Source organism: Chiloscyllium punctatum, chromosome 37, assembly GCF_047496795.1.
Source record: "Chiloscyllium punctatum isolate Juve2018m chromosome 37, sChiPun1.3, whole genome shotgun sequence".
Lineage (NCBI taxonomy): Eukaryota > Metazoa > Chordata > Chondrichthyes > Orectolobiformes > Hemiscylliidae > Chiloscyllium > Chiloscyllium punctatum.
Window position 1 is genome coordinate 42,232,585 of NC_092775.1, and position 24,012 is coordinate 42,256,596.

General features: G+C 38.3%; 1 protein-coding gene across 1 annotated transcript in view; it reads right to left on the reverse strand.

Annotated features, from left to right (window-relative positions):
- The window catches only part of LOC140463045 (dnaJ homolog subfamily C member 5), a 66,512-nt gene that overhangs the window by 13,231 nt on the left and 29,269 nt on the right, over positions 1-24,012 (reverse strand). The window contains exons 2-4 of the mRNA XM_072556671.1: positions 10,921-11,033; positions 3,699-3,912; positions 463-637 (exon numbers count right to left, since the gene is read on the reverse strand). Of these exons, the coding sequence (XP_072412772.1) occupies positions 463-637; positions 3,699-3,912; positions 10,921-11,027 (496 nt within the window). The 5' untranslated portion in view covers positions 11,028-11,033. The remainder of the gene's footprint in view (positions 1-462; positions 638-3,698; positions 3,913-10,920; positions 11,034-24,012) is intronic.

Below are 24,012 nucleotides of genomic sequence, written 5' to 3' on the forward strand. Positions count from 1 at the left end.
CTATACAAAACAAATTATTGTTGTATTCTTTAATATTTTTTGAAAGAATTGTTGCAAACTCTAATCATTTTAGCAGTATCTAAGGTAGTGCTATGAACCGCATGACAGTTACTTGCAAGCTGATCTAAATAATGTATTCACATAATAAAACCGTGCATTCACCGGTCCCAACAAGGCTCTTTTGGCATTCATAAATGTCAAGTCTGCAAATTAATGGAGAACTTCGATCATAACGGAGATAGGTGTATGGTGTTTATAATGTATGTTCATTTAAAGATATACTTTTCTCTTCAGGGTATTGTTAATTACCCCAAGTAAAATTCAAATTGTTACACGACCAAAGTTAATCAAAATATGTTTTAACATATGTAATAGTTCAGGCACTTTTAAAAAATACTAGTGTAAAGTTTCTCATCATCAGAAAGACTGCTTGATAATGAGAACCTAACTTCTACTATGTACCTCTTTCCAGGTCTGACTGTAACTGTGCCTCCAGATCTTCTGGTGAGACATAATAGTCGTGTTCCTCCCCCTCAGGAGGCTTCGGTTTACACTTCCCACAGCAGCAATTACAGCAGCAGCAGAGGCAGCAGCAGAAGTAGCAGCCAGTGATCACTCCACAGAAGACAAACAAAGCCTGAAAGAAAAGTCATTCACAGAAAGTTCAATCTCATGTGGGCTGGAACCAACCTGACTGAATGTTTAAATACCACAGATTTCCAGTAAATTCTACAATAACCATTACTCTTTCAAACCTAAACTGTTCCTATGTTTAGAAAGCTCAAACACAGATGCTGGTTTTAAGATATTTTCTAAATGATCTATTTATAGATTTATTACACATCTTTGGAGCAGGTGGTATTTGAACTTAGATCTCTTGGTTCAGAGGTAGGGATACGACCATGCATCACAAGAGCCCTTGGGTGTTAGCTCTGAAGGCCCCCTTAATTAAGTAGGTTGTCAAAACATACATTAGAATGGCAAATTTGATGAAGTGGCAGAAGGCTAAATGCATGTCAGTAACTACATCCCAACAAAGTTCAAATTCTTCTATTTCTTCAGAACAGGCTGGTAATATTGAAATAGATAATACATAAAAAGATTATTGGAAAGTTATGCAAAAAAAGCTTGAAAAAGATACAGATAACTGAAAATATTAATGTCCAGAAAGCAACTTAAAAGATTAAAACATTTTATCCCACATATAACCTCAAGGATGACTGCAAGAGAAGCTCAGTAACTAACATATGTGGGGAGTTGCAACTAAATATTCAGAAGCAAAGTATAGCCATTTGATTTTAATAAAGATGCTTAAAGAGTAACTGGTGGATACCAACAGAAAATACTTCAGGCCATTATCTTGTCTGAAATTTGAAATTCTTCAGAAAGTGCAAGTAATTTGGGGTTTTTGCCAAACTGATATGGCTAGCTTTCCTGGCTAGCTTATTGTACAGGTAGAAATAAAAAAGGGGTTAGGAGCTATAAAGCTATATAGGGGGAAAAAAAAATCACATATTTGTGCTTTAAAATATAAAACATTTAAATGGTAAAGTTTCCATTGGTTTGCCATTCTGCACCATATGTAACAGATAGACAGAATACATACATACATCAGAATAACTGGATTCTAAAGAAATTTAAAATTAAAGCAGGGAAGACTCAAATTGGTTGCCTGGCTCCAGTCTAAAACTTTCGAAGGTGACCTCTGTCCCCAATTTCCACGTTCTTTTATTAATGTGCTATGATACTGATTGAAACGTGCAAACATTTATAAACCTAATGCAAAATCTGAACTGAACAGATTAATGAAAAATAGGTAAAAACAATGACTGCAGATGCTGGAAACCAGAAAAATAGGTCTATATTCACTCGTTTGCACGGATTGAAGCATACAAAACAAATGGGGATATTTACTGATACTACCAAACCTGTGACCTCATGTCTTTTATTTGCTCAAATTGTTAATAATCAAGTATATTTAACCTAAATCAGTTTCCAAAATAAACTAGGTGTATTGAAGTGACTTGAAAATAAATAAACCTTAGCAGGTACTGCCAAGTGAAAAGTACGCAGAGAATAGAAGATATCTAAAAGGCAAAATGTAGATTTTGCAGCTTCTGATTCAAAATCAATGCGAAAACCTGTTCACGAAAACCAAACAAACTACTTCTAGGTGCTTTTTGAGGGGAATACAGCCTGGAGTGGTCCCTTGCTTGTTTCGCCTCATGTGCCATAGGAGGGTTTACATGCTTAGAAGGTAGAAAGGGTCCAGGCATATATCACATCCAAAAGAAAGTGGCCCTGACTGGTGTCTGCCAAAAGTGTGCGCTCAAGAGGCTATTACTATGCAGCAAATATTCTCAGTTTATTTATTGTTTAGTTGGCCTGGAGGTATAAAAAAAATTGTAAAATTTTGTAGGTTGGAGCTTTAAAGACAACAAAATTGTCAATCTAGGCAAAGGTGGTAATGCTGTCTGACATCTACACACGCATATAGCTAATAGAAACTTGTAATTGCTATCAGAGAAATCATACTCCTTTCAGGGTGTAGTGTTGCAGTTGTTGGAGATGAATTGTCATGAACTTCAACCTTTTTAAGAATACAGTATAAAAAGAACAAGAATGCAAAGCCTTATTGAATCTCATGAGTTTTTAAAAGAGAACATGCCAATAAGGCTCAACACATTCTCACCCTGCAAAGTTAATTTCCAAAGAACATTTTAAAAATTCTGTTTCTTTTAAAATGCGAATTACAAATTTACGCTAGATTAGAGTCCCTACAGAATGGAAACACAGCCTTTGGCCCAAGTCCACACTGACCCTCTGAAGAGTAACCACCCAGACCCATTCCCCTAAACTATATTTATCCCTGATTAACACACCTAACACTACGGACAATTTAGCATGGCTAATTCACCTGACCTGCACATTTTTGGATGGTGGGAGGAAACCAGAGCACCCAGAGGAAACCCACACAGACATGGGGAGAATATGCCAACTCCCCACAGATGATCGCCCCAGTCAGGGATCAAACCCAGGTCCCTGGCGCTGAGAGGCAGCAGTGCTAACCACTGAGCCACCCAAGTTACAATTGGGTTGCACAAGCTTCATTCCTGACGAAGGGCTTATGTCAGAAACATGGACTCTCCTGCTCTTCAGACCCTGCCTGCTTTTCTAGCACCACACTCTCACTCTAACTTCATCCAAATTAATGCTGGAAATCAAAAACAGAATGGTGTTGAGTCTTATTCTGAAGAAGAGTTATACTGAACTTGAAGCACTAACTCCATTCGCTCGCTAGATACTGTAGGATTAGAGTTTCTCCAGCATGCTCAGTGTTTCTTTCTAATTTGATCTGTTGTGTATATGTCCTAATCTTTATTTCACTTTCTGTAAAAATATTAAAATGCAGATTATAAAGTCTTATTTGCTTTATTAGTATAAAGCTTCAATCAGGTTGACTGATTCACTTGTCAACCTGCCTGCATTAGACCCAGCATATTGTCAAATTCAAAATTATGTTGAAATGGAGGAAATGGATATTCTACAGCTCACCAAATCTTTTTCGGTCATCTTTTCTTGGAGGCCAGAGGCAACTGCTGACCTTTTATTGCTGACTGCAATGCTTTAGTAGCCAGGCGTCTTAGCAAATGATTAACATTTTTGCTCAAATATTTCAGTATATTATAAATCCTCACCTTTGCCCACCAGCTAGACAGGACGAAATACGTATTTACATTCTCCTCACCAAACTGTTCTGCCACGTAGAGACCCAATGAGCCATACTTATCATAGATATTCCGTTTTGTTGCATCAGTCAGAATTGCATGAGCATTGTTTATTTCTTTAAATTTCTCTGATGCTTCAGGGTTATCTGGATTTTTGTCAGGATGGTACTTCAGTGCAAGTTTTCTGCATAAAAAGGCAACACATACAAGTAGTTAGAAAGAGTAATTCACTTGTGTGAACACCGAAGAATGGTGCAACTTTTAAAACTGTTCCAATCTACTTATCATAACTACTAAAACTCCTGCTCAACTTGCATAATAGATTGATCGATAGATAGGTAGTGTCAGGAGTTATTTTTAAGAACTACTGACTTCAGTACATTACATACATCAGTACATTTCTTGTGAAATTTCTTTCCAAAGTTATCTGCACTCCAACACAGTACACTAATATCCACTCTATGGGCATCCATTGATAGAATCAGGGCCCTGAGCTCTAGTGAAACCAAACAAAACACCTTAATCTTTCACCCAGGCATGCATTTCCACACTAAAAATTCACTGTAAAGACAAGTAAAATAATGGACAGCAAGCTAAAGGAGGAAGTTTTATTCAAGATGTTGCATTTTAAAAAGGGATTTAGGGGAGGATGGTTGGAGCTTATTATGGAGCCAATTAAAAAAACAGCCAAATGGCAACAGCAGCAGTAGCTTCTTACATTTATAGCACTTTTGATGGAGTGAGTTCAGAGATGCCTCAGGAGCATTATAAAACAAAAATATTGCACTAAGGAGTTACTATGTTAAGTAAACAAAACATGCAGTCTTTAACTCATTAAAAGGAACAAAGAGGGAGCGAGTGAGGTAGAGAAATGGACAAACAGTAATTCAGAGCTGGAGGCACAGTCACTAACAATGGAGAAAATGAAAATCAACAGGCCAGAATTGAAGAACAGAGGTATCCCAGAGGGCTGTTGGGCTGGAGGATATTACAAAGATAAGGAGGCAAAGAGCATATAGGGATTTGAAAACAAAGTATTTTAAAAATTGAGGTATAAATTTAATGTAGGTTACTGATCAATGGGACAGGTCATTGAGGAAATGGAATCTTGCTGAAACTATACAGGCACTAGTTAGACCACACCTAAAAATGCTGTGGGCAGATTTGGTCCTCTTATCCAAGAAAGGGTACACTGGTATTGGAGGCAGTCCAGAAATAATCTTAAGAGAAGAGGCTAGAGGCCTTTAGAAGAACAAGAAGTGATCTTATTGAAAATAAGATTTAGACGCTGTTTTCCCTGTGGGGCAGTATTGGGCCAGACGGCATTATCTCATAGTAAAAGATTGCCAAGTTCAGATATAGTTGACAATAAATTTCTTCAGAGGGTAGAGAATGCTGTAGAAGTTGGGTGGACAAATATAATTCAAAGCCAAGATACATATTTTTAACTAGTAAAAAAAATGAAGGGTACTGGGGAAAGCGCAGGAAATTGGTGATGTGAATCGGCAGACCAGCCACTATCTCACTGAATGATGAGCAGACTTGATGAGCTGAATGGCCTTCTTCTGCGTATACATCTTGTAGTCTTATTAATGAGCAGAGATAAGTCAACAAATGGTTAGCGAACTTTCAGCAGTGCAAATAAATGGAATGTGACGGAGAGGATTTGGGGTCAGAAATTTAGATTAGGACTGAAAAACCTTCTTGGTGAGCACAATGCCCATATCAAAAAGTGAAAAACTTAGAATCAGCACCTCAAAAAATTAGATGGATCATATCTAACCCAAAAGAACTTCTGCTGCAGTCATTACTGTGATCAGTTTCATTGCATTTCATTCCCAACAGTCAAATGTACGAACTACTTCTAATTTGCATGCAGCAATTAAATCACATTTTAACTCAAATTGTATGATTCATTCAAAGTTGACCTGCCCCATGTCAAGACTAAACTACAAATTGGCTTTGCAGTTGTACGATATACTGACTTTTACATTGTAATACACAATTATAAAACAATGTTGCCTAGCAAAAACACTTTAGTATCAGAATTAAGCATTTTGAAACCATTTTTTTGTTTAAATTCACCTCATTCTTCAGTTGATCACAGAATTAGAATAGGTGATGCAATTTAATATGCAAAGCCAAAAACAATTCTAGAGGTTAATGAAAACAACTAATTTATTTAAGAATGCAAGGTAAAGCCTGAGAACTATAGACCTGAGAGTCTGACTTCAGTGGTGGGTAAGCTGTGGGAAGGGATTCTGATAGATAGAATCTGTATATATTTGAAGAGGTAAAAACAAGGACTACAGATGCTGGAAATCAGATTCTAGATTGGAGTGGTGCTGGAAAAGCACAGCAGGTCAGGCAGCAACCTAGGAGCAGGAAAATTGACGTTTTGGGCAAATGCCCTTCATCAGAATCTATTCCTGATGAAGGGCTTTTGCCCGAGATGCCGATTTCCCTGATCCTCGGATGCTGCCTGAACTGCTGCGCTTTTCCAGCGCCACTCCAATCTAGAATATATTTGAAGAGGCAAGGAATGATTACAGATACTCAGCATGGTTGTGTGTAGGGGAAATAGTGTCTCAGAAACTTGATTGAAGTAACCAAGAAGCAACCAAAAAGATTGCTTATTTGGATTTTAGTAAAGCCTTTAACAAGGTTCCACATGATAGACTAAGTAGTCAAGTTAGATCATACAGGATTCAGAGTGAGATTGCAAATTGGATTTAAAAAGTTTGCTGAGCTGCAGGAGACAGAATGGAGGAGGACAGCTATTTTTTGCACTGGAGGTCCATTACCAGCTGTGTTCTGCAGGGATCAGTGCTGGCTACTTTTGTCTGTCTGTCATTTATATAAGTGAGTTATGAAAATATAGAAGGCATGGTAGTAAGTCAGATGACATCAAAATTGGTGGTATAGTGGGCAGTGAAGCAGGTTATCTAAGAGTACAAGGATCTTGATCAATTGGGTCAATAGGCTGAGGAGTGGCATATGGAGGTTAATTTCATTAAATGCAAGGTATTGCATTTTGATAAACAAACCAGGACTTATTAGGAGTTGGGATGTTGAGGTTTTGTACAAGATATTGGTGAGCCCTCTTCTGAAGTGCAGTTCGCATTGCCCTGGTAATAGGAAAGATACTACTAAGCTGGAGAGGGTTGACAAAATATTTACCAGGATGCTGCCAGGAATGGAAGTTATAAGCAGAGGTTGGATAAACTGGAACATTGTTTTCCCGCTGGAGTGTAGGAGTTTGAGGGGTTATAAAATTATTGGTGGGGGGGTGGGGGGTGCATAAAATAAGGTGAATAGCAAGTGCTTTTTTCCCTAGGATGGGGAATTTCAAGACTAGGGGGCATATTTTTAAATCATTTTCCTCTCATCTTTAAAGACATGATTAGCAATACTTTTTCTTAAAAAAGGCAGTAACTGGTGTGTGGAATAAATTTTCAAAGGAAATGGTGGATGAAAGTACAGTTACAATGTTTAGAAGACGTTTAGATAAGTACGATTGAGAAATGTTTGAAGGGATAGTTTAGTTTGGGATTAGGGTCGACATGGACTGGTTGGACCAAAGGGTCTGTTTCCAGGCTGTATGACTCCAATTCAAAGACACCAGCATAGGGAATGAAATTGACTGTACTGTGCACGCACAGGATCTCAAAACATATACTGGTAACGTTCAGTGAATAAATTGCACCCTCTAGTGTTTTGTTTCGTAGTGACAGTATTTAATACCACATCAATAGTACTGAAATTGCAAGGCTTCTCCATTATACCACAAAAATCAAATTCTTATCTAAGAAAGAAGATCTAGAGTTGAGCTTGCTCAATCACCAAGATAATGGTTGACCTCTTTCCACAATTCCATCTTCCTGCATTTATCCCCACAATCTGTAAATCTATTAGCACCCTAATATTGACATGTATTGAAGATACTCAACGAGCACGTAAAGTTCTCTGCAACAGAGGATTCCAAAGATTCACAATCCTTTTGACAATAAAAGTTCAAATTTATTTTAAAATACCAGTCTATTAACTGGCATTCCAGGTTCCCAGCCACTGGATGCATTTTCTCAACATCAGGGAGAACTAGCCATTTGGATACAGAACTGGCTTGAAGGTCGAAGACAGAGGGTGGTGGTGGTGGGGGTTGTTTTTCAGACTGGAGGCCTGTAACCAGTGGAGTGCCACAAGGATTGGTGCTGGGTCCACTACTTTTTGTCATTTATATAAATGATTTGGATTTGAATAGAAGAGGCATAGTTAGTAAGTTTGCAGATGACACCAAAATTGGAGGTGTTATGGACAGCGAAGAAGATTACCTCAGATTACAATGGGATCTCGATCAGATAGACTAATGGGCTGAGGAGTGCCAGATGGAGTTTAATTTAGATAAATGCGAAGTGCTGCATTTTGGGAAAGCAAATCTTAGCAGGACTTATACACTTAATGGTAAGGTCCAAGGGAGTGTTGCTGAACAAAGAGACCTTGGAGCGCAGGTTCATAGCTCCTTGAAAGTTTGGTCAACGGTAGATAGGATAGTGAAGAAGGCATTTAGTATGCTTTCCTTTATCAGTCAGAGTATTGAGTATAGGAGTTGGGAGGTCATGTTGCAGCTGTACAGGATGTTGATTAGGCCACATTTGGAATAGTGTGTGCAATTCTGGTCTCCTTATCAGAAGGATATTGTGAAAACTAAAAAGGCTTAGAAATTATTTACAAGGATGTTGCCAGGGTTGGAGGATTTGAGCTATAAGGGGACGTTGAATAGGCTGGGGTGGTTTTCCCTGTAGGATGGGAGGCTGAGGGGTGATCTTATAGAGGTTTATAAAATCATGAGGGGCATGGATAGGGTAAATAGACAAGGTCTTTTCTATGGGGTGGGGGAATCCAGAACTAGAGGGCTTAGATTTAGGGTGAGAGGGTAAAAGATGTAAAAGAGACCAAGGGGCAACTTTTTCACGCAGAGGGTGGTACGTGTGTGGAATGAGCTGCCAAAGGCTGTGGTGGAGGCTGGTACAATTGCAACATTTAAAAAGGCATCTGGATGGGTATATCAATAGAAAGAATTTGGAAAGATATGGGCCAAATGCTGGCATATGGGTCTAGATTAGTTTGGGATATCTGGTTGGCATGGACAAGTTGGACCAAAAGGTCTTTTTCCATGCTGAACATTGCTATGATGCTACTGCATTCCAATAAGGACTGCATATGTTTCAATTTTCAAAATGGCAGAGACCACAAACTCAGTCCACTAAATTGCTCCTCACAGGCTGACTTGCTCATTCTAGGAATCAATTTATTTATTTATGATTCTACTTCCTATGAACAAATATACAGGCAGGGATTGGGGAAGGTGGAGCAAAAAAGACAGAAGCAAAGCCACAACACGTTCCATTAGAAAGAACAGAATGGCAGTTTTGTTCTGACAATAAAATCAAAAAGAAATAGCAATTTCAAAAAAAAAAGCAGAAATTGATGGAAAGGAGAGTCAACGTTTCAGATCCAGTAATCCTTCATCAGAACTATTTACCAGTTTTGAAGGCAGGCTACTGGACCTGCAACATTGACTGTTTTCTCTCCACAGATACTGCCAAATCTGAGTTTCTCCAGCAATTTGTTTCTGTTTTAATTCTAGTTCTGACAATCTTTAAGGCAGAGTCAGAAAGAAGTCTCAAGTTGCTTTAGCAGTACTTAATGTTTTTAGAATTAACTGAGAAAAATCAACATTTGTAACCATTGGAGGGAGACAGAGAATCACAGTGTGAATATGGAGAATGTCACTGATAAGAAAGACTTCTGACCTCATTAGAAGAGTAAAAAATTCTGAAATGGAGATAGGAGCAATATTTCAAAATCAGATTTCGTGGTTATAAAAGGATATTGTTGGAAAAATGGTTACTTTTGCTATTCGCTGGTCAGGACTAGATTTTTCCAAAGTGCTTTTATGCAGATTTGGTTCATTTTCCTTTTGTGCAATACACTTGTAGTACTTAGATGGATCACTTGAACTACCACTGTATACATGGAAACAGGCCAAGTGTTGGAAAACATGACTAGGATAGATAGGTGCTTGATAATCCAACAAGACTTGATTGGGTTGAAGGTCTCTTTCTAAACTGCAAAACTAACTCTAAAGAATGCTACATTGTTGTAGGATAACACTATTTTACCATGATTTAATTATTCTGTGATACGACATTACATCATCTAAACTTCAATAACTATAACTAAAACGACCTATCATCCTACAATATAGTTGACTAGTCATGATACTGTTCTTTCAACATAAAATCTGCTCATTCTCATAATCAAACTCCTTTTGCATCATTGTTTCAATCTTCAGGTACAGAAATTGGAAGTTGAATTAAATTAAAATAGAAGTCATCTTTCCTTATTTGCACTCTCTCCCTTAGGGTGAGAGGAACACAAGAATGACTGGCTACCTATACAAACAAGGAAAGAACACGTTGCTGAGGGGAGCATCACAGTCAACTAATAATTTAAAAAGAATACAAATGTCAAGGTTGGGTCAGTTTGATACAAACTAGGGAGGTATATTTAATCAGAATTTTTGAAGCAGCAATAATGAAAATGAGATGGGCTCATCTTCTTCGAAACCATGTTGATAATTACTGGGAGTGAAAGAAAGGAAGGCAGTCTCCAAAGATTCAATTCCAGACAAATACTTCAAAAATCGAAGTCTCAGGCTTTGAAAGAAAAAACAACCTTTGCATAAGAGTGTCTTCAAATTGTGCGAACTGCAGCATTTCATTTTGAACTTTGTTCCAAGAACCTTTTTTAGCCCACTAAAAAGAAACTACACGATAATGATTATTCACATATTGAACTGTCTGGTTTAGCTACTTATCAATTTGGGATTGATTATCTTAAAGAAAGACAAGCAAAAAGCACCTTGCTTTCTCAGTTTGAATTTACTCATTTCTTAATAATCTTAATGAAAATTAGCTACAGTGTACTTGACGTTATCACATTTCTGATTAACACTCATTCTACCAGATTTATTTTTCACCATTTGTGGTGCAATAACCTGACAATATTTGTTTCACAGGCCACACTTTCAGGTGTCATAGGTCTGAAAGGCAACATGGTAAATAAATACTGAAGATGAGGTGTAGATATCACATTATTTGTGACATTCCACATTATTTGAATGCTTTACCTGTATGATTTCTTAATGTCTTCTGGCGTAGCATTTTTGTCAAGTCCCAAAACAACATATAATGTTTCCCCTGAGGTGGACAATGAGCGCTGCCTTTGGTCAGCCATTTTACACTAACAGAGGAGAGAAAACAAGAAGTGATGAGAAAACACAAATGGTCGTTTCTCAACAAATGTAGGTTTAATTCAAATAGCATTTTCAAACCACAGTGAATTTTAACCAACTGGAAATGTGTTACAGTAACATGGTTTTAGAAACTGCTAATATTAAAAAAGAAACAAATTTAGAAAAAATTGACCTAATTTTTCCAGTGCATTCTATCTGTACTGACTGTTTACAACTGCATCCTGTACTGCTTAACATGCATGTCAGTTGTAACTTTGAAACCTCCAAAGCTGTAGATTATGGTAAAATGCATTACGTTGAATTAATTAATTATAATGGATTGTCTGTAATATGATGCACAGATTTTTGTTTTTACTGTGTATCTTACAAGCTATATTCTGCATTATTGCATTAGAAATTGAAATGTAAGAAGTTGGGGAAAGAATTTCAAACTACATTTGAATTTTTGCTACTTGCCCAGAGAAACATCCTCAAAATCTATAAACATCTATCAAATTGAGACAAACTATCTCCCTGCATTCATCTGCAAAACTGTACAGAGGTGGATTTTACTCCATCTGATCAACACATTTTATGGGCAGGTGCAGATTGAAGCTACCAACACCACACAATGCCCCTTCATTAATTTTACACTATTGCAGCCAATACATAATACACAAAACAGTAAAACATATACCTTTATACATATTGGTTACACATTTACAATAACCTTTAAATAAATAACATGCTTCCACAGTATTGCGATTTTTAACTAGATTTTGATTTCATAAGTTTTAGGTTAAATATTCAACGGTTTTGCCATCATGTCCATCTTTTGTGTTTTACAAGTAGTGATTCGGATTTTCAATGCACTTATTAGAAAAGATGAACATTGTTATTTACCACTAATGAAGACAATGTGCTCAAATTAAAATACCAGCAGGCAGACATTCAAGATGTTACAGCATAACTTTCCCCATAAGTAAAAACAATTTAACATTCATCACCACAAGTATTCAGATGGATTTATATGCAAGTCATCATTACCAGAAAGTACATGCCCATATTGCTGGCTGCCAGTAAAAGTCTTGAAAATCAGTAAGTGACAAAACAAAAAGCTAGAACATAAACAGACACACCATGCTGACAAGAAACAATATTGAAAATGCAAAATCGTGAAGTTTGAGGTTTGCGTGAAGATTTGTAGTTCGGGTGCCAGTTGTCATAGTTATGGGTAGATTCTCTGAGCTGGGAAGTTGATTTGCAGAGATTTTGTCCCGTCTAGGTGATATCTTCAGTGCTTTGGAGCCTCCTGTGAAGAGCTGCACTATGGTGTCTTCTGGAATTTGCTTGGTAGTCCATTAGGTGCCCCATTGATCTGTTCATAAATTTGGTTGTTGAATGTGAAGTGTGTCATCAAGTACAGGTTTAGTAGTTTGAGCATGAAGTCCTTGTTGATAGGTTCTCCCCTCTTGTTGTCTGTTCTGCCTGTCCAGGAGGTTGGCTACTGTCCCTCTGGCTTGAGTTTTGTCATTTGAAGTGAACAGCGCCGTTACATCAAATGAGCCCATTGCTTTGTCTTTGTCTATGTTTATGTTCTTGACATTGACTAGGAATTCCTGTGATGATTGCATAGAGTGTTGGGATCTGCTGATAAGATGTTTCAGTTGCTGTTGGAGTTCTTTTGTCAGTTTGTGCGATGAAGTTCCTAGAAGTGCCACCATAGGTCTAAGTGGTATGTCTCATTTATGTACCTTTGGAAATCAGTAAAATCTTGGGGTATTGTTTCCTTCTGGTTTCATTCTTGATAGGTCATTCCTGGTTAACAGTCCGCATACTCAAACTATTAGACTTGTGCTTGATGACACACTTCACATTCAACAACCAAATATATGAACAGATCAATGGGAAACCTATGGGCTCAACCATCTCCAGGCTCATAAATGAGAAAAGTATACAAGGTATGACCAGGTGGGGAGAGTGTTAAATTTAGGGTTGCTTGACAAAGGCTAAGCTGGCATGATTTTGACCAGATAAGAAACTGCAGTTATCAATGAGGTGCTGGAGGAAAGGATAGTGGGTTACTGAGGTGAAAAGCATCCATTATGTAATACCAGTTAACAAGGATAAGAACATCCACTGTATAACGCCAAATGGTTTAAACATTACTGCAATGCTTGATGCTTGCTGATTGCAACAGTCACCCAAACATTGATGCTGCCTTATTCAGATGCTGCTCCCTGCAAGTAACTATATAATTCCTTAAGAATCTGCTGTTCAAGAGAAGACCAAGAATTGAGAGGCAATCGTTTCCTCCAGGGCCCGAAACAAAGATGATGGAGGTAAAGCTATACTGGGTCTCTGGGTGTTTATTTTGACTGATACTCTGATAGAGAAATGGGATGACAATAGCAGAAGCAGTGAAGCAAAGACTGGTTTCAAACAGCCCTCCCACAAATCTGACCCAAACTCTGCATCAGATATGCAGACAACACTTGTGTAATTAAGTTAACAGAGATTGAGAACACACCAATACCATGCTTACAGAGATCAAATTTACAAGAGAGGAGAAAACCAACAATCAACTCCCATTCCCAGATATGGTGGTAGAAAGAACACAGAACAGTGAATGCACCACAAAAAACAAAATGCACAGAAAAGCCACACACACTGACCAAGTCCTGAACTACAACAGCAACCACCTAAACATACACAAAAGCAGCTGTGTTAGGGCCCTGTTCAAAAGTGCTGCAGTGATTTGTAGCCCTCTCGACCTGCAAAGAGAAGAGCACCTCTACAGAGCCTTCATCAAGAATGGATATCCCAATAACTTCATCCATAGATGCCAAACAAACAAAGACTAGGACATGCCATGATCCAACACACTAGCCACACTACCTTACAGAAATGACATCTCAGAACTAACAGCCAGACCTCTGCGACCACTGGGATTCATGGCAGCCCATAAACTGACAGCCACACACAGACAATTCTCACCAGGACTAAAGATATTATACTCATCATGTACAAGACTAATGTAATTTACAAGATACCGCACAAAGACTTCACAAAACACGATGAAGGAACAAACTGGCAGACAACTAGAAATTTGCATCCATGAACACCAAATGGCTACTAAATGCCACGACCAGCTGTCCCTAGTAGTCATGCATTCAGAGGACAAGGACCACAAATTCGACAGGGACAACACAACGATCGCTCGTCAAGCAAGCAGAGGACAGCCAGAGAATTTCTAGAAGCATGGTACTCATCCACAGACTCCATCAATGAGCACATTGACCTAGACTCAATATACCGGCCACTACGCTGAACAACTGGAACTGGCAACCGGAAGCAGCAGGAATGGAACCAAATAAATTACAGAAGAGACAGTACAGCAGCACTTCCCAGGAGGCTCCAAATCACTGAAGACGTCACCCAGAGAGGTAACACAACATCCACAAATCAACTTCCTAGCTTGGCAAACATACTTCACAAATTACTGTGGCTGTGGTTGTGGTTATCAAAAAGTGAACAACAAATGGAAGTAACTGACATGCGTGCAGTATGAAATATAAAGAGCATTTGGCAAGGATATCAAAAGGAAAAAGATCTTTCTTGACCAACTTAGTCAATTTTGTTTTTAAACAAGGTAACAGTGGCAATGAAAATGCATTTTGTAGAATCTACTTGAACCTTCAAAAGACCTTCATAAAATGTCAGACAACCTGTAGTTGGGCAAGTAGCCAATTGGATTGGTAGCTAACTTCATTTAGATAGAAAACAGTGAGAGTAAAAGAGGTAGTCATTCTGAGTGACAGATGGGAAATTCCAGAAGGATCACTGGTGGGATCAATGTTTCTCAAAATTTACGATGATTTGAACTTCAAAACCAAAAGCCATTTCTAAATGTGGTGCTGTCTTTTGAATTGTTTGCTGCATATGTATATAAGCTTGCAGTGACGTATTAACAAGGATACAAAGGTCTCTTTGGACAAATACAACTTCCAGTCTCATCATTTAAAAAAATGCTTTTCACTTTTGTTGCTCCTCAAAAATGGATGATCTCGGTTATCCACATTTACATTCCATTTACTGGGCTCTTGTTCACTCATTCAGCTGCTCTAAATCCCCTCTCTGTATCCTCTCATTCATTCCCATCAGGTTTTGTATCTTTTACAAACTTGGAAAAATTACAACTGGTCCCACATCCAAACATCGGTATGGATTGTGAAACGTTGGAGGACAAAGCCCTGATCCTTGAGCTACCTCACTTGTGGCAGACAGCCAATTGCTAATGACATTTATTCCTATTCTTTACTTGTGGGGAAATGTTGTTTGGACATAGATGATCAGCACTGATCTAGAACGGCAGAGCAGGCTTAAGGGGCTGAATGGCCTACTCCTGCACACATGTTCCAAGAAACATACTCACTGCTGTGTCGTTTGGATGCTACAAGACCATTTGACTCCTGACCTGGTTACAACTTTGACCCAAGCATGAACAAGGATTGAACTCCAGAGGAGGGGAGAATGACTGTCTTGGAGATCAAGATAGCGGTTGACTGAGTATGTCATCAAGGATCCTTGAAAAATTGGAATCAATGTAACCAGAGTGAAATACACTGCTCATTGTAATCATATCTTGCACAAAAGATCATGCTCATGCTTGTTGGAAGCCAATAATTTCAGTCCCAGGGTATCACTGCAGAAGCTTCTCAATGTAGTGTCCCAGGTCCAACTAACTTTAACTGCCTCAAATCACCTTCCCTCCATCAGGCTGTTCTGTATCATTCACAACTTCCCAAATATTAAAGTAGTGCTTGTGCTCATGTGCAGCAATACCTGGGCAACCTCCAGGGTTGAACTATTAGGTAGCACAAATGCTAATTGCTAGTTAAGTGGCAGGCAATGAATATCTCCAAGAAGAGAATCTAACAGCTTCTCTTTGATGTGCAATGGCATCATCACTGAATTTCTACTCTCTACGTCCTGAAAGTAGAAATTGACCATAAAATGAACAGGATTCAAGTTCAGGAAATCCGAATAAAGAAGTGGTTTGGATAGAGATTAAAAGTTATTATAAAATGAAATCACTTGCAGAAGTACTGTATAGGCCCTAAAATATAACTACATAGCAGAATGGAGTATCAAGGAAGATAATTTTTGGACTCCTTAGAAAAAGACAGCAATAAGTCATGGGAATTTTCAGTTGATAGGAAAAGTAGACTAGGGGAAAAAAAAATCAGATGGTCATAAGGTAGCCTAAGTTGTGAATGGGGTGCCATTGTAACATCCACTAATACTCTAGTGATATTCCATCTAAATCCTGAAATTGCACATTGAATTCCTCCATCTTGCTCAAGTATGCTGAGATCTTCAACATGAAACCTTTTTTTTAAAAAAAAGCCTTCGTCTCTGCCCTTTTCCACTTTCACAGCTTGTTCAGAACCAGAAAACGAACAACCACATGTTGACAACTCAATACATATTTTATTTCTTGATTTAAGAAAATTGGTGATTTAAGGCATATCTAAGTATATGCGGGACTTTCCATCAACTTAACTACTTCAGAATGGAGGAGGAGTTCACTGTAGCTCACATTGAGTTTAAGCAAGGCTTTAAACAAGGTGTGCTGAAGGGCTCTTGCTCATGTCAAATCTGTGACCTTAACAGCAATTTTTACTGCACGAGAAAAGTCTGTAACCTTACTCATTTTTGCTTGCTAGAAGATTATACTGTGGTTATTGATCAAGAGCAGAGGAGAAACAGCACCATTTCTGCAAAATGCAACCACAACACCATATTTGCATAAAGCAGAGCTAGGATGTCAGCAGTTGTGATGGCAAAATAACTGCACAGAGGCTGATGTCCAGTCACCCTTTATTTAAATTGTGCACAGTACACTGGTCAGCCAGCTCAGGATAAGTCCCCTGAACTAAGTTGATTCTAAATCCCTTGCTTACATTAGCGAGTTAAGAAGATTTGTAGCTCAGGTTCTGGATGTAAGTTTGCTCGATGAGTTGGAAAGTTCATTTTCAGATGTTTTGTCGCCATACTAGGTAACATCATCAGTAAGCCACCAGTGAAGCACTGGTGGTATGGCCCGCTTTTTGTTTGTGTGTGTAAGTTTACTGCAGTTGCTGATGTCATTTCCTGTTCTTTTCCTCAGGGGTGGTAAATGGGATCCAAGTCAATGTGCTTGTTGATAGAGTTCCAGTTGGCATACCATGCTTCTAGGAATTCTCGCACGGGTCTCTATTTGGCTTGTCCTAGGATGGATGCATTGTCCTAGTCGAAGTGGTGTCCTTCCTCATCTGTATGTAAAGATACTAGTGAGAGTGGGTCATATCTTTTTGTGGCTGTTGATGTTCATGTATATTGGGGGGTAGCTTTCTGCCTGTTTATGCAATGTAGTGTGTGTTATAGTTCTTGCAAGGTATTTTGTAAATGGCATTAGTTTTGCTCATTGTCTGTACAAGGTTTTTCAATTTCATTAGCTGCTGTTTTAGTGTGTTGGTGGGTTTGTGGGCTACCATGATACCAAGAGGTCTGAGTAGTTTGGCAGTAATTTCCAAGGTGTTTTTGATGTAGGTGAGAATGGCTAGGGTTCCTGGATGCATTTTGTCTGCTTGTTTGGATTTGTTGCTGAGAAATCGGCAGACTGTGTTCATTGGGTGCCCGTCCATTTAGAATACGTTGCACAGGTACTCCTGCATAGGAATTCTTCTGCTCTTTGTAGTTCTTCTGTGCTGTAGTATATGGTGGCTCATTGAAATAATGTTCTAATGCAGCTCTGTTTGTGGGTGTTGGGATGATTGTTTCCATAGTTCAGTATTTGTCCATGTGTTGCTTTCCTGTAGATGCTGGTTTGAAGTTCCCCATTCGCTGTTCGCTCTACTGCGACATATCTGGGATAATTATACTACAGAAACAGTCAATCATCCCAGAGATATCGCAGTAGAATGAACACCCAACGGGGGAATTTCAAACTAGCATCTACAGGAAAACAACACAAATGGACCAAATACTGAACTACAGAAGTAATTTCACTTTTTTGATCAATTTAGCATTGCCCCGAGTAGGGCACTGTTTGTCACTGGCAACTCGGGTGTTTCTTTTCTTCCTGGTAATGGAATATGAATCAAATTTTCCTCACTCGTGGTTTTTGCATTGTGTCTTCCAACCTGCACACATGACATGTGTGCTGGGAAAAATAAGCACTGCAGCTGTTTGGTGGTAGTGTCAGGGTTTAGAAATAAAAAAGAAAAATATATAAACAAGAGGATGTAAACGTTTGCTCACTGAGCTGGAAGGTTCAATTTCAGATGCTTTGTCACCATACTAGGTAACATCATCAGTCAGCCTCCTGTGAAGTACTGGTGGTATGGCTTACTATACCAGTGAAAGAAAATTAGGAATATTCAGAAAAATAGATCTTAATGCTCTAGAGAAGAAAAATGGCTTTACCAGAAGGCAAAGTGACAGTAGTACTGACATCATGCTTTGCTGACTATTCTGGAAGTTTCTCACATTTACCCCCCAGGCCAACAAGCAGGCCGTTGGCCTACATTGTCATGGTGAACTCTGACAGTCCCACTGCTAACAAGGCCTTCAACGACTGTGGAAACGCTCAAACACTTGAAGTGACTGATACCAAAATGTTCCACCTTCAGCAAAATGCAAGAGAAAAGCTTAAGATGGGGGGGGGGGTAAATTACCTAGTCAAAGCCTGTACTTTTGCATATATAATCTACTTATGATTAAAAGAAAGGTCTGGGATTGTAAACACAGTATTCAACGTTGAAGTAACCCCACTTTATGAAGCAACTCCTCTCGGAGACAGTGAATATCTGAAAAGCAGAAACAAAGGACATGTTCCTTGTAGCAGGTTGGTCAGCAACAGCACAAAGCAGACCATTCAAAATCTACTTAGAAACAAATTATAAATTGACATTCTGCAATAGCTTTATGTTAGACAGTACAGCATTCCATATCTGTTAACTTAGCACTCCAGTGCCTCTTTGTTTAGCTAGGACTTGAAACTGCCTTCCATCAGAATCACTTGAATCTAGTGGGAAAAAAAATCTATCATTGACATTTAAAGGTTTATTAATGAATAAAGAAACAAAATACTATGGATGCTGGAAATCTAAAGTAAAACCAGTGCTGGAGAAACTCAGGAGGTCTAGCAACATCTGTAGAGACAGAAACATTGTAAAAAGTAATCCTCAGTTTTGAAGAGCAGCAACATCAACCTTGAAAGATTAATTCTATTTTACTCTCCATTGGACTGGGGTGGGCAAAGTTAAAAATCACAACACCAGGTTGTACTCAAACAGGTTTATTTGAAAGCACTACCACCTGAAGCAACAGCACTTCGAAAGCTACTGCTTCCAAATAAACCTGTTGTGATTTTTAACTTTGCCCACCTCAGTCCAACACTGGCTCCTCCAAATCATTGTTCATGAATGGAGAGTAAAACCTGGTGTTGAGTGACCATTAAACTCATGGCTAAGACTGACCAGCTAATCAGCAACTGCAACCCTGGAGTATTGCATGGACGAGGCAAACAATGAAATTGACCAAGTATGATCGATTCTTCCATTTTTAAAACTGGGTGAAACATCTTGGGAGTCAATTTAATGAACATAGCTTTGCTCGTTTCTCTCCTCCACCAAACACCCCATAAGCCACTTTGTTACTAGCTGATTTCAACATAATGGAGAGGACTTAATCTCTTAGGACTGGTCGGTAGGCAACAGGAACTCCTACCAAATGGCAAGATGATGAACTTCTAAAATTCAAAGTGCATCAGTACAATGAACCTGACCAAAACATTAGTACCTAATGCAATTGTCGTTTGTTATATACAAATGTAAAGTTTCAGTTGCTATTACTTTACTTTTTGTAATCAATTAATTGAAGCACACAGAAACAATAGATCAAATTATGTGCATAACCAGTCTTCAAAATACAGTTATTGTATAAGCATTTGATGACACTAGGTCTGGTGTACAATAAATCTTTGACGTGATTTGTGTGTACTGGTCTTTACATCGCTAACTGCTTAGAACAGGTGGTGCATTGGTTAAGCAACCTTTCTCTGCAAAGTCTCTTGGCTGTTAAGCATCATAGATCAATGCTCAATGCTTCTAATTGTTGTTTGAGATGAAATGTATTAACATGGCCCAAGAATAACAGTTAGAACATTCCCTGTTAAAATGCTTCTATTATGTAGCGTATGGTGTTTTCATCCACTGAAACATTAGGGAAACTCAAAATAGCCAAAAGCAGAAACATGCTATTTCTGAACCTTTGGATCTTAATCCACAAATATTGAAACACAGATCAGTCCAGAGACTGGGTGACTGAATTAATGTATAATCTCAAAGTGACAGACTACACACCATTCTTATCTTGCATAATGGTGCTTCAGAATAAAGTCAGAAAATTAAACAAACATTATTTGCTGGAGTCTGGAAATCTGCATAATGTATTTTTTTGTTTTTACATTCTCCCTCTCCTCCACTATATTCATTGAGTTTATTTTTTCATAAGGGCTTACCTCCAAAACACAAACCAAAAATCAATGCTTTCTAATTGACCTACAAGATGGTAGCGATACAAAAATAGCCAATGTAGCACTGAAAAATTGCTGCCAAGCATGATTTTTTTATAAGACTGGTTTTTATTTTGAAGGGAACAAAGTACAAAATTAGGGAAGTCATGCTAAAAACTATGCAAGGCCCTAGTTTTACCACACATGGAATTCTATGTACAGTTTTGGGCCTCTAATCCAAGGAAATACATACTGGTATTGGAGGCAGTTCATATTTAATCTCAGGTATGGATAGATTTTCTTATGAGGAGAGGTCGACTAAGTTGGGCCTATACTTACTGGAATTTACAAGAATAAGAAAACACCTCATTGAAACATACAAGACTCTTAGGGTGATTGACAGAGTAGAAGTGGAGATGTTGGTTTCCCCTTCTAGAAGATACTACGACTAGAGAGCATAATCTAGAGTAAGGGGGTCACCTGTTTAAGACTCACGAGAGATTTCTTCCGAGAGAAGCATGAACCTGGAATTCTTTACCATGAAGTTCTGTGGAGGCTGTCTCATCAAGTATATTCAAGGCCGAGACAATTAAATTTGTGAAGAAATCAAAAGATGTAAGGAAAAGGCAAGAAAGTGGAATTGAGAATGATCGGATCAGCCAGGATCTCATTAAATGGTGCAGCTGACTCAATGTCCTACATTATATCAGCAACTTTCCACTGTTGGGACTCAGCACAAAAGATGACTATGATTGCCAGTAGTCAGTCATCTCAGCACCAGGACACCTCTGCAGGAGTTTATTGGGACAAATATTTTGAATCAATCCATTCAGGTATGTTGTGAGACACTTCTGGTGCAGATGTGAATCTGTTAAATCTGAATCTTCAGGAGCCCCAACAAACCTTCTCCCATCTTCAGGTGATGAGTGGGGATGGTTGCTGAGGATTGCACAACGTTCGGCACCACTCAATTCCTCAGATACTGAGGCAGTCAATGTCGAAATGCAGCAAGACCTGGAGGATATCCAGGTCTCAGCTAACAGGTGGCAAGTAACTACATCAAATATTAAGCAATGACCATCTCCAATAGGAAAGAATCAAACCATTGCCTGGTGACATCTAAAGGCACTTCCATTAGTGTTCAAAGTTTTAAAAAAAAAATCACAACACCATATCATAGTCCAACAGGTTTAATTGGAAGCACTAGCTTTCAGAGTGCTGCTCCTTCACAATCAAAGTTAGTGCTTCAATTAAACCTGTTGGACTTTAACCTGGTGTTGTGTGATTTTTAACTTTGTACACCTCCAAATCATTCTATTAGTGTATTATTGTAACACCTCAAGGGGTTACCACTGACCAGAAACTAAACTGGACTAGCCATATAAATACTGTGGCTACAAATGTTGGTCAGATGTGACAAGTCCTGTAGTGAGCACCTCAGTTGACTTCCCAAAACCTATCCATCTACAAGGTGTAAATCAGGCATGTGAAAGAAAATGTAATCTATGGTATTGGGCATTCTAATGGTTTTGCTCATCATTGATTGCCATACTTTTCAGATACCAAGTACATGTGCTTTGGAATCTCAACTGAAACCTTTCAGTTGCTTCATATCAACTGCTTGGAAGTGGAATTTCTTCCACACTGAATTAGATATGTAGTGATTGTATAATTGTACAATATTAAAAATTAGCCAGGATAAAGGAAGGACTGTAAAGGAGAAATACCTTGTTTGGAAAATACATGCCAGTTTGATAATAAGGTTTTGTTGGAACCCTTGTTGATTTTTTCATTATTTTTATTTCATTCTTTAAATCAATTTTGGTTCGGAGCTATGAACTGTGAAGAGTTGAAAACATCCTCTTGACTGTTGTCAGCAGCATGTTTTAAAAACCCATAACAGATAAGCTGTAGTTTGTTACTGAGGTTAGTTCTGAAGTTAATTGTAAGTTGAATCAAAAAACATTTATAGCTGCTTGTACACCAGGGGAGAACAGTATGCTTAACAGATAATGGACACCAGGTGCTGGCCACGAATGTGGTCTGCACCTAGGAACTGTTTCCAGCAAGTCTGGGAGAGACCTTACGCTCCAACAGACGACATCTGTTGAATGATAACTGGGAGCTCATGGTGAGATGATCATTCTGACCATGAGTGGTTAAGAGTTCAGCACTGGGCTTTCTGGAAGAGTTTGGCTGTTGATATTAGAAGGTTAAGATTTGAAAGCTCCCCACCTAACCACCTAATATCAACCATTAGAAAGTTCAAAGAATAGAAAATAAGTTACAAGAATTGCAGACTTCTGTCAGTGAGCCAAAAAGATAGCCATGATTGGCATCTTCAGATAATCAACCATGAAATAAATCATATGCATCTGTGAAATAATATTGTGAAAACCACTCAAGTAATCTGAAAGAATGACTTAAATAATTTAAAAAGTAGATGATAAAATTGGCTTCATTATCCTGGCATATTAATAAAAAAAAAGTTTGCCTTCATCTGGAGCTTAAGATTGACACTTGTGACCTTATGAAGAGTTAGCATTTGCTCCCAAGGGTGATGCAAGCTCAAAAACTAAAATAATTAAGAGGAAACAAAATGGCAGAAACACCAGGGGATGTTTCTGTGCACCCAAGTAAAGAACAATTCAGAATCAAGTATTTCACTGATCAGCCTGCTACTCATTAGGGGCATGTTCAAAGTATCCTTTAATCTGTCCCAATGCGCCATGAGCCTGTGAGTGGCACTCCATTATACGTAAAGGATTCTCTACTTGGCTCCAATTTCGGAGTTAGTGTCAGAAATGCTGAATTATATGGTTTCAGCTGTTGCTGATATCCACCCAGAATTGGATCTAGAACACAAAATTCATCTGGTTAAGCATGCTACAAACTAAAATAGGGCCATTCATTCAAACATCCTAAACAACTTAAAATTCCAGAAACAAAGGAGTGTGGGAATTCCAATGGGACCAAATTGTACGATTGTGTAGAATATGACAGTAAATTGGCAGCACATTTCCATTGTTCTAGCTTTGCTTTATTTCCATTGAATGGGTTGGTGAAAAATTTGTTAACATAGATAATAAACAAAAACTCTGAATGGTTGGGTGGGCCAGGTCGTGGATGTTATAACATAGATATATATGTTTCTATAATTAATCTGATCTATTTCTCCACCACAGGTAAAAGCAGTGTTTCTTGGCTCAAAACATATTTCCCATAATAAATATGTAGATAGATTTCTGTAGAAATATTAAAAGCACATGTATTTGCAATCACTTGGTTTGAAACACAAAAGCATTGGTAACTACTGCATAGCCTTTCAATTGTTTTGTTAGCTCACTATGCACTGCACTTCGCACTTGACAAGCACTACAAAAGATCTGAAGAGCATGCTATTAAAAAGGTTAATTAACAACAGT